This window comes from Balaenoptera borealis (genome assembly GCF_965194805.1).
Source record: "Balaenoptera borealis genome assembly, chromosome: 2".
Taxonomy (NCBI): Eukaryota; Metazoa; Chordata; class Mammalia; order Artiodactyla; family Balaenopteridae; genus Balaenoptera; species Balaenoptera borealis.
In genome coordinates this window covers 92738973-92752831 of record NC_138867.1, presented here as the reverse complement: position 1 = coordinate 92752831, position 13859 = coordinate 92738973, and the positions used below count along the sequence as shown (strand labels likewise).

Genomic DNA, 13859 nt, shown 5'->3' with positions numbered 1-13859 from the left:
ATGGGCCAATGTGTAAAGCTGGAACCTTCATTAAACTAATGAGAGCATGCATTAATATAATAAAATGTGTATTTATTTTAAAATTTCTACGAAATATATCAGAATAAAATTTCTAGATGCTTGTGTATTGACCATTTATACTATCTAAGTTGCTTTAACCTTGTCTGAGTTTAAAGTATGTAGTTTAGCTTCCTGAACTCTTACAAAAGAAAAATATAAACTGGAAAATTAAGATTAACAATGCATATGCTATCTCCTGCCAATGTCTCATATAATATTAGCCACAATACTGCTGAATTTTGATTTGCTGTCATATAGCAAGGATGATGACATATTCTGCTCTTACTACTGTAACATATAGGTAAGGTTTATTGTATACATTTTTAAATAATTGTACTAACTTGATTAGCAATTGTAGTGATGATTTCCTTTGGAGTTGAAAAAAGGTGGAAGTGATTACAAAGGAACTGTTGATCTATATTATAAGAAAGTAGTTATGGATGCTGTGGGAAATATGCAGTAGAAAATATGACTATTAAGTGGTTTAAACAAATAGAGAGTCGGGAATTCCTTGGCAGTCCAGTGGTTAGGACTGATTGAACCTGCTGAGGGTTCAATCTGTGGTCGGGGCACTAAGATCCCATAAGCTGTGTGGTGTGGCCAAAAAAACAAACAAACAAAAAACAAAAACAAAAAAACACAAAAAAACAAACCAAATAGGGAGTTATTTTCCTCATTTAATAAAAAATCTGGATGTCGGTAATTATTAGTATTTATCAACTCAAGGATGTCAGGGCCAGTGTTTCTACAGTTCTTATCTTCCCCTCAGATATGATAAGGTGACCAGCTAGCCCTGGAAGTTACATGTGCATTCAAGTAAAGAAGAAGCAGGGGAAGGCATGGCACTACTCATCGGTCTCTTCTATCAGGAAAGTAAAAGCTTTTCCAGAGCCTCCAATAGCTTTTCTTTCTAGTAGTCTGGGTCACGTGACTACCACTAGCCGGGAAGGCAAGTATTTCCAGCCTCTTGGAGAAAGGGTTGGTAATGACTCTGGCTAGCCAATCATAGCATCTCTCAGTGGGTCACCTCTGGAAAGTGAGTATAGAGCTCCTTTAGATGTCAATAGGAAAATGATAGACTCACAAAATAGAAATGGAAAGAGCAAAGTAGTCCTTCACTCCTCCATGAAACATTTATTGGGCCCCTTCTATGTGGCAGATTCTACATAGCTGTCCGTAATTGAGGTAATGAGGTGATGGAGCTTCCTTGGAAGGTTGTTAATTAATGGTTGGTGTCACGTGGCGTCCGATGTGAATGACTTATGTGTATAGTATACCATTTCTACTCCTCTGGAGCAAAGGGTCCACTATGGATGAAGACTTCTAGGCCAGGAGATGACAGAAAATTGCTGGAAAACATGAACTGCAAATGTATCCCAGGAGATAGAGGGTGGATCCATGTTACTTGTGTTACCTGTACAGGTGATTAGTGGGGTGTAGTATTCTGCCAATAAAAATTATGGAGGAAGCATAGTGTACAAATACCAAAATGGGCTTTTTACTCATTATTTGGATGGTACTGTTCTTTTTCAGGAGCTTTACCTTCCTTCTTAGGTTTTGCTTTAGTGACATTCCTTAAGTACAAGTAGCTGGTTTTTTATTAAAGGAAGTAGTCCAGAGATTGTGCAAAACCAGGCTGAAATAAAAAGATGTTTCATATAGTCAAAAATGGACTTGCAGATGGGAGAGGTTTTTGTTTTTCTCTAGCATTTCCCTCAATTCAGAAGTCATTGTTTAGGTGAGGATTTTGGACCTAATAGTAGTTGGTAGCAAGCTGCAATTCTGAGAGTGAACCTCACTGACGTATTATGCCTTCCCCTCAATATTTCACACAGATGTTTGCTAACTGATTGGGTGGCCAAGCTCAAGAAAGACTTTTAGTTCTTTTTACAACTATTGTTGCTAACAATCAGCTTCTTAGGAGGGAACGTAAAGGTTTTTCCCTTTCATTCTCAGGTCCTGCAGGTTTGAAAGCATCATCATGAAGGGACCACTGAATATCATTTGGCCCGACAATTCCACATTAGGATTATTTCCTTAGGATAGATTTCCCCAAACTCAGAAAAAAGCTTTATGTAGTGTTAACTGAGAAAAGAAAAAGAATTGAGAATGGATTATTATGCAGCTATCAAAATTGTTTCTGAAGATTATACAAAAAATGCCTGCTGTAGTGGTAGGTTGACATAAAAAAGTTACAATATGATTAAAGTCTGTAAGAAAAAAATAAACTAATGCTAGATTTTAAAAAAGACAATGCTTGTCTTTGGAAGGCGTTCTTATGGTAATCTACTTTTCTGTATTTTCATATTTTTATAATGAAAATCAATTTTTATATGAATCGCTGCATTGACTTTGTATCCAGTGAATTGACTTCTCAGTCATGAGAGCACTGGACTAGGAGATGGGCAACCCAGATCTCTTCTCTTCTCAGCCACTAACTGCGATCTTAGATAAGTCATTACCTCTCTGGGTGTTACTTCTCTTTAATAAAATGAGCTTGTTGGGTTAAATGATTACTAAGATCCCCTTTTAACTTTATGATTTTATGACATCACTGTATAATATTAAAAATGCTATGAAACTCAAAGTATAACGTTGCCTGAGAGAATGGAAAACCAATCAAGAAATGCTTCAACTCCATATTTCAGATATAAGGAAAATGTCCATTGTGTCACTCTTGAATTGTGCTAACATTTCAAATCACGGAATGCAAAGTATTGGTGGGCTCTTAGATGATTTATTATCATACCATACATGCAAATTGCTTTACAAGTTTCCCAGCAGTAACGTGTATGCTTCTTTTGGCATGCTCTGACAAATCTGAATGAACTTACACAAAGCAACATTGGCCCTCACTAAGGTCAATTTCAACAGTCTCCCAACATCCATTTTGCCTTAAGTCACATATTCTTCCGTTATGTTCCTGGGAAACACCAAAAAATGAGCATGTTTAGTCATTTACTTGGGTTGTCTAACCTGAGTCCAAGAAGAAGCCAGTTGTCTGTGGCTGTCATGTTGTCTGCCCCAGGCTTTGGGCAGCTGAGAGCCAGTGACTCTGATGTGTCCCATATGCTGGAAGCAGGGACTGTCAGTCACTGCCGTTGAACAAAACAGTAGCAGTCAAAAGCAAATGGGCATGATTTTGATGAATTCTCTATAAACATTCTCTATATTTACATTTATGGCCAGGTCAGACTTACATGTTTACCTAAAAAATACTGTAATATATCTTTGTATGAAGGAGTCAATAGCACCATTTTGACAGGTTTTAAAAATGAAATGTTCACAGCTCCTTTTCCAGTACTTTTCAATCAGAAATTGGGAAGGCAGCCTATAATCTTGGCGGTGTAAACTGCAATATTTACACTTTTTCTTTGTCCTCCAAATCCTACATGCAGTTGTTTTTGGCTAATGATTTGCAGTCTGAACTACTGGAGATGTAGGTTTCCTGTATAGAGTGGTATTCCATTATCTAATCCTTCAAGCTGCTATTGAGCTGCGTATCTCCTTTTAGTCCAGAAAACTTTGGACAACGCAGCAGTACAGATTTCTCCTCTAGGAAAAACTAGAAAAGACATACCAGATACTGTCACCTAAGTCTGAAAACCCTAGTAAGAAGTATTCCTTTCTCAACACCTGCTAAGTTGTATTTTCTGTACCCCTACAGTATCTCCACGTCTTAACTCCTCTTCCATCACTCAGAAGATGGTCAACATTTGTCCCTTCCTTTGTTTCATTTGCCCAAATAATATAGCCAGTTACTAATCACAGACATTATCTGAAACAAGCAAAGTGGCAAGACAACTAGAAGTATATATACTGTGATCTGATTATGTTTTTAAAAGTTTCTTGAAGATGGATGTAAAATACTGCCTGCAATGAGTGATATAAAAGGAAATTATAGAGAGGTGTATAAAGGGGCAAAAGGGAGAGATGGAGACGAAAGGACTTCACAGGATCGGCTTGGAGTTTGGGGAAAGCAGCTCCGAAGATTTTAAATTTCATTGTCTGAGGCTTAGCACAGGTTGTCTTTTGAAGTCTAAACTTTCAGGTATAATTCTATCTTAGATCCTGCGGGAATTGCCCTTTCAGGTCAGATAATTTAAAAGGTTAAAATAACTGTGAAAGAAGTAACCTTGACGTGGCCTCCACTGGCAAAGCTTTAGCAAGTAGTTAGGTGATTTTCTAGTCACCGGGAGTTATTCAGATACTGGAGTTTTGCCAGACTTACTCAGATAATCACTATCTTCTTTTACTCTGCTTTGTCAGTGGAGATCTCGCCAGTGCAGTTTTTGCTTTTCGTGACTGAGGCTTTATTTCAACTGGTGACTTGCAAAAATGTCTTTGATGTGTTGGGTGATTTTATTCTGCTTGGGGACACACCAAATTAGCCACGTATGTAGGAGATCACAGAGGGCTACATGCTCTGAGGAAACACTGCACAAATGTCTACCCAGAGTAAGAAAGGGGTGAAGAAGCCTAATTCAACTTTGCACAAGATCTGATACTCTTAGGCAGACTTAGCAACACTTCCCTGCAGATTTCAGTCTTTCACACCCAGCATTGTTCCTTCGACACATTTCTCCACTCTGTAGATTTCTCAGCCAAATGTTCTGCCTTCCTCCTCCCTACCTGCAAAGGTTCTCCCCATCCTTTATATTGAGCTAATATTCCCAGGAAGCTTCCCTTGATCATTCCAAGCAAAGGGGAGCTTTTCCTGCTTTCCATCCCTGGAGGGCTTACTGCCTGCCTAGATCTAGCACAGGCTATATATACACTTGTTTTTTCTCTCCAACGACAAAGCTCAATCCTAGAGGGTAGCATGGGTTTAATTCAACTCTGACTCTTTCATTGTACGTAATTGTTTCTCAGTGAAAGTTTACTGAGAAAATGGGTCCCTGGCATGCGCTGCTCCTAGAAAGCTTCAGAATCACCGAATCATCTCCTTAAAGTGTGCTTGCGATGTAGGCCTAATATTCCCTAAACTACACTGTTTAGTTTCTTATTCTGGGAGGAAAATTAGCTACTGGCTTTGGTTTACTCATTTCTAAGGGAAGCTGGTGACCCAGATATTGAGAGAAATTTAAAAATGATAAGTTTAGTCCATTAACAACTGCCTTCAAACTCTGAGCAATCAAGAAAAATGGGTAGGTGGGAATGTGGCATCCTAATGTACATTTTACCTTTTCCCTCTTCCATTCCAGTAAAGTCTCCCTCCTACTCACATCAACCATGAGGAGCAGGCAGATAATTCATCTCTTTTTTTCCTGAGTTCTATAGTGTATCCAGTGGCTACATCATATTGATTGCTGCAACAGTTTAAAGAAAACAATATATTATTTAATTAGAGTCATGATATAATTTTAGGTATTCCTAATAATAAGCTGATAATAGGTTTTCTACTCAATATCTCATTTGTAACCTTTTGGCTATAGATGTAATTACCCCCCATAATTACTATGTACCAAAGTAGTACCAAAGTATATAGATGTTCAAAGTCAAACACAAAGGTCATGCATGCCTACATTCTCAATATCTGGGCCACCTGCTTCCCTTAAGGCAAATATTGTGGAATGAATAATTTCTCTGTGACAGAAATAGACTAAGAAAAGGGGCCCTCTTGGATTTCTAAATATGTAAGAAAAGGAAAGGAAAGCATTTGCTCAAGGCCTTCTCTTTCCGAAGAAATGAAATATATAACACTCAGAAAAACACAGGGATTGGAAAGTAGCTTTCTTACATTAAAAAGTTGGCTATTTGCCTGTTTCCTGAGCTATTGATAAGCAAGTCATTGTCATAGAATGCCACATAATAAAGCATGTTATTTCCTAAAAATGATTAAATGAAAATCCAATTGGTATAAATTACTTGAAAATATTCTGAAGGATTCAGAACCAAAGGGGGCTCTCATTTCTTGGCTTACTAAATAACAGCTGCAGATTGACTTAAATGTGGGCAATATAAAATGTCATTTACATGATTTTAAATGAAAGGATCAATTTTCTAAAACATGCTTGATGTGCTAGAAATCTTTCTAATTCGTCTCTCTTAAACAAGTCAATTCATACTCTAAACTTTTCTTTTCAGGAATGATGCAATTTTGAATTTTTAGTTCTCTAGGGAAATTTTACTGTTAAGTTGTACTTCCAGCAAAATTATTGTTGAGACCATCTGCACAGAAACAAACCTCTCCTAACTTCCTAAGAAGCAAATGGGATAAGAACCCTAAGCTAAGGAGAAGAAATCTGGAGTATGGGAATCTGTATTCCTAGATGTTACCAAAAAGGCAGGGTGCCATGAAAAACCAGGGTCATCAATTTTTTTCTGTAAAAGGCCAGATAAACATTTTAGGCTTTTCTGGGCCATACAGTCTCTGTTGAAACTACTCCACTCTGTCCTAGTAGCATGAAAGCAGCCATAGCCAATGTATAAATAAATGAGCATGGTTGTGTTCTGATAAAACTTTATTTATAAAACAGGGCTCTGGTGGATTTGGTCCGTGACCCATAGTTTGCCTGACTCTTGAAAACTGATCTTTGGAGATTTAACTTTATTTCCTTGGGTAGTTATGTGGAAATTACTTTTTAAAAATGCACATATAAGTTTTATGTGTATATCACAAAGACCATAGATAAAAGAATGATTGGCATTCAAATAAGAAAGAGTATAAACATTAGCCCCTAACTTGTTTACTGATAATCCCTTTTGTCTGTCACCTGTCTGCTGTTGCCACTCAGTAAACTCAGAGGACATTTTAACATGTCAAGGGAAACACAGCAACAGCAGTCAGACATGGAATGCACTACTACTATTATGTTGTTTGGACCTAACTACTTAAAAAATGGGCATGTTAGGTAATTCTTTTGGCTTGGTAGGTAGGGGGTCATGAAAATATTACTGAAATTAAGGGTGCATGAATATAAACATTTTGAGAACTTCTGAAATAATAATCTTGACAATAAAAATCATACTCATGAATATGCTATTTGTATGTACCGTATATTAGCTGCATGATAGGCTATAAAAATAGGTCAAGTTAAAAGGAGGCAGTTATGAGATGACAGTTGTCACTTTATAGTCATTCTTACTTGTATCCTTTACAAACCAGATTAACTACCATACATGTATCAAGGAAAGGACAAAGAAAGGACAAACTTAGTAAATTTTTATCATCCACAACTGATTGTCAGAGTGAGAGAGTGCTTAGGGAAAACAACAGCTTTCAAAAATTCTAATATGAAGCCTGTTGTATTTGAGTAGCCCAAAATAATCTATTAAATTTAAAATAAATATTATATGATCTGACTGAAGATTAAGTATCTGTCATTTTTAACACAGTGAATCACAGAAAAGACTACACAGATATAAATATTCCATATCCATGGGTAATCCAGGTCAGTTTTCAAAATGTGCTGAAAACAACTATTAAGAACAGTATGATTTTGCTGTCTTAGCATTGCTGTTTAGAGTTTCAAACTAAATTCTGGGCCACCAAGGACTCTACATTTCTTCAACCAGTCTGGGATACTCTTTCCAGGATTTTAGAGGACTTCAAAATTCGAGAGGGCAGCTTGATGGCCATAGGGATGGAACAAAACATTGATCTGGGACAAGTGGTAGCAAACCAAGTCATGGGAAGAGCAAATGATTGGTGAAATCTCATTTTCCATTACTGACTAATGGCACTGTACCAATATTCAAACAGTATCACTGGAAGAGGTGTTTCCCATTTGGCTCATTTGAGCTCAACCAAGTCACATGCCTTGAGTCTTCACTAGAGCAATGTCTGATTCCTGTCAAGGACTCACATGGTCCACTCTCATGGCAAGGCTTCCTCCTTGTCCTAGGTAGACCTCTGGGCCAGGTGACAGAGAAAAGACAATCTTGAAGGAAGTTAAAATCACACAATCAAAGCCTCTAGAGTACACCACAGAGAGTATGTGAAAATTAGAATTTTAAACAAGCAAACATAAATTAGTCAAGTTTGTTATTGCTCTCCAAGAAAAGTATATAAATGGTTGGGTTATGTGAGCTGAGACTATATTATCTGATCTCAGGTGATATTTGAAAGTAATGATGACAAAAACTGGCCCTTAACAGATCAGGATGTAGAAAGAAGAAATGCTGAGCTTGGTTACTATGGGTGGATACCTGATATCTCTCCAGTGATCTTTTAGGTTCTTTTTCCATTTGTCAAGGAGCCAGAAACTCACCCTGAGTTGTGCCGGCGAAGAAAAGAACTTTGAAAAAGTTTCATAGAAAATTATTGGTTACATTTCTGCTTAACATGTGGTTATGAATATTATAATACCAATATTGAGATTATACGTGCATAAATGTTAAAAAAAAACACTGAAGACACACATAGAGTCTAACCAGTAAGCAGTATTTAACCAGTAAATGCTCAAATGTTAGCAACGACCTTGATCAGAGACATATCAGTGCTGAACATTAAGGAAATTTGAATATGACCTAATAGGCAGTAATTACAAGGATATTACAAATCCTATTATGTAAGTAGATGTCTGAAAATTTGGCACCAGCTAAAGTAGACCTAGATAACCAGACTGAATACTCCGCAATGACAAGTAAATTACATAATGGCACTGTAATTATGTAATTGACTCTGCTCAGTATATTTATGTCAATTTATGTGGAGTCAGCCTCATCAAGAAAAACCTAGTGCTGATTCACTTTTTTGACTTTTTTTGCATTTGCTTTGCAAAGACAATCCTGAAACAGAATAAATGATTTACTGATTTTATCCTTTGCCTTTTTTGGCATTTACTTCTTTTATTTTCAGATTTGCAATGCAACCAGATGCTTCTGTGAAACAACTGAATTATGAAACAAAATGGCTTTCTCTAAATTTTCAGTCTATAGGCAATCTTCAAGCAGTTACCTTGCATGTGAAACTGGAAATAGGGATTGCTAAACATTCTAAATTACAAAATATGTTTAAAATACTATGTAATTGAGGTCACAGTAAAAGGCAAACTGTTCCTTTCTTTTAAAGTCTGCCACTAAAAATGGCTATAGAACCTTGAGGATTATTCTAAAATAGCAATATGTAAGAAAATTCCAAAAAGTCTTTTGAATCCATGTGTAATGGCAGAGTTGATTAAACTCTTCTAAGGAAATATAAAAAATGCCAGTGGATGGTCATATTCTCATTTTAAGGATAACTGGGGTGATATCATCCTTATCATACAGTCTTTATCATGCAAATTTGGTATATTTCAGAAGATTTCTATAAAGAAATATTGCCTGCAACACAAGGATGGTGTCCAGCCTTGTTGGTGGCCAGGCCTACAAAATCCCACTAAGATTCTGTGTGCAGTCCTTCCTGAATGAGGACACATGGTTTGCCCGCAGTAGATTTTGGTATGTGAGAACACGATTGGCTTCATGGCAGTACTCAGGAGACGCTAGCCTGTAGTCAAGATTCCAGGGCCCAAAGAGAGGAACTGTAGCCAACAGACAACTTGCCAATGCCCAGGAAAGTTCTCTAACCGTCATGCTGGGAAACACTTCTCCTCTGAAGCACATGAATAAGTAGACGTGGCCAACAGAGTTTTTACTCAGTCTATGACATTTCTGAAACATTTTCTTTTTGGCCTCCTACCAACTCATCAGTGTGGAAAACTGAGGCAGCTCAAATCTAAGCATAGAAATTCGTGTGTCATTTTGCTTTGAAAGTGCTCTAGACCAGTGCTCTTCCAGTACCACTGTAGCCACTAGTCACATGTGGCTATTGAGCACTTGATGTACTAAAGGTGTAACATAATCCTTCTTTTGAAAACTTAGTAGAAAAATAAAAAATTTAAAAGGTCTTGTTAATTTTTCATATTGATGATGCATTGGAATAATAGTATGGATATATTGGATTAAAATATAGTTAATTTTACCAGCTTTTTTTTTTTCTTTTTACTTTTTAAAATGTGGCTAGGAGAAAATTTTAAATTACATATGTGGTTCGTATCATCTATATTAGGCAGCACTTGTTCTAGACAATAACTTCTACAACCATATTATTCTAATTTCTACCTTATTTATGTATTCATGGGACAAATGAGCTCTTACGGTTTGAGAAAAACCACTGGGATTCCAATTAGACTTTTTAAACGGGAGAAATAATTCAAGATTTCCCTTCTCTCTGGCAAAATAGTCTGGTTGATGCTATGTATCTGAACTTATCTGAGAACAAAAATCAATAATGTAATAACTGTCATCTCTAAAATGCAAAATGTAATTTATTGTTTGCTGAAATTCCCTTAATTATTTGCTTTGTGACTATATTGTCAATTAAAGGAAACATTATGAAATAGTTCATCAAATTAAGGTTCTATCTGCATTAGTCTACTATTATAAATAAGTAATCTTTGAGATAGATAATATACCCCATTTTAACAAGCAATATAAATGTTTACTGTTTTTTCAAAAATGTTAATTTAACTATCCTAACTTACATAGCATCTCTGTGAAATCTTAGGTTGAATCATTTGGCTGAAATGACCGATTTTTGTGAAGCTTTGACTTGTTTTCCACTGAAATGACTAACTCAGTCACTTAGGCATTATCAGGACTTAATCTTTAACATACAAGTCAAAATTTAAAACTCCTGCTGATTTTTAGAGGGTGCAATTTATGGGTTAAAAAAGAGGAAATTACGCTCACACCCTCGAGTACGCACCAGGGAATAGGCATGTGTACTCATTTAAATCAGTAAATTCTTAAACACACACTGGCCTTGGCATTTGCAGTGCTCTTCACACTACACAGTCCGCAGGTCTGACCATTGCAGTCAGCCCTGAGTGTTGGGATGATATAACCACTGACCTTGGAACAATATGGAGGTGGGCTGGGAGGGACAATGTGTTCTCATCTTCCTATTAGTATTGCCACTTTCCATTAAGATTCCTTTCCCTCTCTTCTTCCCTTTTCCAATATACGGGACACTTACCATATACGCCTCACCATATACACCTGTTAAGTCTCTTTGGGAAAAGTATACCAGGCAATTGGTCTTTTAAAATAGAAATCTTAATGCTTAGGGAAGAAGGCATTCTTAAAGGTTGAAACTAGTGAGCCCCTTATAATAGCTAAAATGGAAATTCTGAGAGAATAAAGAAGGAAGGAAACAGTAGAGAAGAAGATAAGTACTCTCTACTAATTAATAAAGATAAAATGAAACAAAAAATCTTTCTCTGAGTCCACATGATGTGCCCTTAAGGGCTTTTTCCTCCACGTCAGTGATCTGTCTGGCCCCTATATTATGGAAGACAAGAAGTTCTACCTTATTTTCTTCTCATGAGAACAGGAGTAAAGAAAGATTTGCACTTGGAAAGTAGAATGTCTCCAAGGTCCGATAGTCCCCAGAAACCAGAGGTTTAATTTAATTTTCTAATTTAATAGGTCTGAGGAAGAGCCAAAAGAATTTAAGATCTCTATTTTTGAGGAGGATTTTTATGTGATAGTCATTTTTATTCATAATTTTGGCCTGAAAATAATCCTTTTTTAAAATTAAGGAAACCTACTAAAATATGCTGGATAATTAATTTGATAAAAATGTTCATTTAAGCTCAAGCTAGAAATAAATCTGAGGTATTTGGAATTTAACTGTGATTTTTATAAGGGAAAACTGTTTATATGAAAACGAAAGAAAAATATTTTGAAAAAAATCATGGTAATGTATTAGGTCTAATGTTACAGCTTCTCAAGAGTCTGATTTGAAATCAGTGTGTTTTTCATTGTTTCTTTTTGTTTTTGTTTACTAAAGTAAATTAAAAGCTGCATTGTCCTACATTTCTGGACATGGAAACTTTCAAAAATGCATTGTAAATTATGGGTGCTTCCATTCCAAGTATGAGAAAAAGATATACTAGCTTTTCAGAAATATCTTTAGTCCATAAGCCGTATATCTAAATAACCATCAGTTGAAGGAAAAAAAAGGACTTTTATAAAAACAAAGGTTTCCTTACTAAAGTCAATAATGGATGATCTTACAATGGGATATTATTCCCACTCTATTCAGACATTCTGGCATCAGCCTTTGGTGTAGACTTTTCTAAATATCTGAACCTTGGTAAGTATAGAGTTTATCCATAAAAGTGTTCCTATCTTTAAAATTGTACAAGCTTGTGAATAAATTCAATTTTATCTGAAAAATGACAAGGAGTCAGTCTTTATTAGTCTAAGCCCCAGTCTTACCTCCTTTTCTTCACTAAATTTCTTAATTCCACCCCTAAGTGTTGTCCATCAGAAGGACTTCTTGTTAGAGAGCAGGTGAAGGAAAGAATAAATTCCTCAGCGTGAGTTTGTAAAATAATTTTTTTAGGACTGTAAAATGGCAGATATTTGTAATAGAATGTTTTTGGTTATTAGTAATATGATGTGTATAAATAAAGACAAGATAAAAAAAGCATTCTGCACACAAGCTTTAGGGGCATATGGTTTCATAGCCCTTAAAGTATGCTTCAGTTTCTTACCATTATAAGTGGATTTGTTTTTTTGCACATACCATACAACTATAACCTAACCATCTTCTTGTAAACAGTTTGAACACATTACTGAAAAGACTGTGAATGTCATGGGAATACATCTTATAGCTCTACCTAGTATTAGCTGAGCAACAGTCCTTGTAAAGAAATCCAAAGGGTGTAGGCTGGCTAGGTTTTCAAAGCAAAAACAATTTGTTACTATTTAGTTCAAATGTGTGCTACTGGTCCCTGAAAATGTATGTTTTTAAATGTTATGTTGTGTTTACTTGCAATTTCAAATTTAATTCATCAGTAGGTATTTGGTATCCATTACATACCATAGAAGACACTATTTTTTCATAAAGCAGTCACATGCATTGAAGTTAGGATTACCAACTGATATATATGTATTTTTTTGCACCTTAAAAACAGAATCACTATAATGCATATCATGCTTCCACACCTTCCTTGCTGAAGGACAAAATGCATAAAGTGCCAGGATTTGGCTCCCAGATGGAAGGAAGCCATTTAGTACTCTGGCAGGATCACATCATTCTGCTGAGCTCCAAATTCCAGAGCAGGGTTTTCTTGCCCTTCTTTGGGGGCTGCTGCTTCCTCAACAGTCTTCAGCTTTTCCTCCACTAGGCCCTCCTCTATTTCTGGGTCAGCCTCCTTTATCCCATCCTCTAATGCCTCGGGCACCATCTTGGTGGCCTCAGCAGCATTTATTTCAGCATCTTTAACTTTCTCTATGGCCTGCACCTTCATCAGCTCAGCCTCTGCCCCCTCAACTGCCACTTGGGCCCCATCTCCTTGAATTTTCACTCCTTCCGGAATAGCTTTAACATCTTCATTGCCATCTTGTGTTGGAGATGGCTCTCGGCTGGCCTTCTGGCTCTCCTGGATGCTGCCATGGCTGCTGCTGGCGCTTCCCAACCGGGAAGAGGCCACCACGGCCTTCACTGCTGCCTGATTGGAAACAGAAAAGTGTCAGGTGTTACTTTCACTTAAAATCCCAAATCAGAGCTCAATTTCAATTTTGCATTTAGGGAGTTTGTTATTAAGTGTGACCAAAACACTAACAATATGTTAGTGTTTAATCTTTGAAAGTATATTATTCCAAGATTGTCTAATGAAAACTTGTTTGGAGAATGAACAGCAAAATATGTTTAATCTCAAATTAGCATATTTAATCATCTGGACAACCAAAAACCTGAATAAATGCATTTTCCCATGGATTACCAATATTCAAAAATTTTAGATTGTGTTTCCCAAAGTATTTGTTTCATGGGACACTAGTTCCATGGATGTTAGTAGGCA

General features: G+C 36.5%; 1 protein-coding gene across 6 annotated transcripts in view; it reads right to left on the bottom strand.

Annotated features, from left to right (window-relative positions):
- The window catches only part of CAMK4 (calcium/calmodulin dependent protein kinase IV), a 243484-nt gene that overhangs the window by 5634 nt on the left and 223991 nt on the right, over positions 1-13859 (bottom strand). For 3 of the 6 annotated variants that reach the window (XM_082377468.1, XM_082377467.1, XM_082377464.1), the window contains one exon: positions 8426-13508. In XM_082377468.1, coding sequence (XP_082233594.1) covers positions 13068-13508 — 441 coding nt within the window. In that variant the 3' untranslated portion in view covers positions 8426-13067. Of the gene's footprint in view, positions 1-2777; positions 5370-8211; positions 13509-13859 lie in introns of those variants that run through there. The other 3 variants (XM_082377466.1, XM_082377465.1, XR_014239587.1) reach the window with 2 other exon arrangements.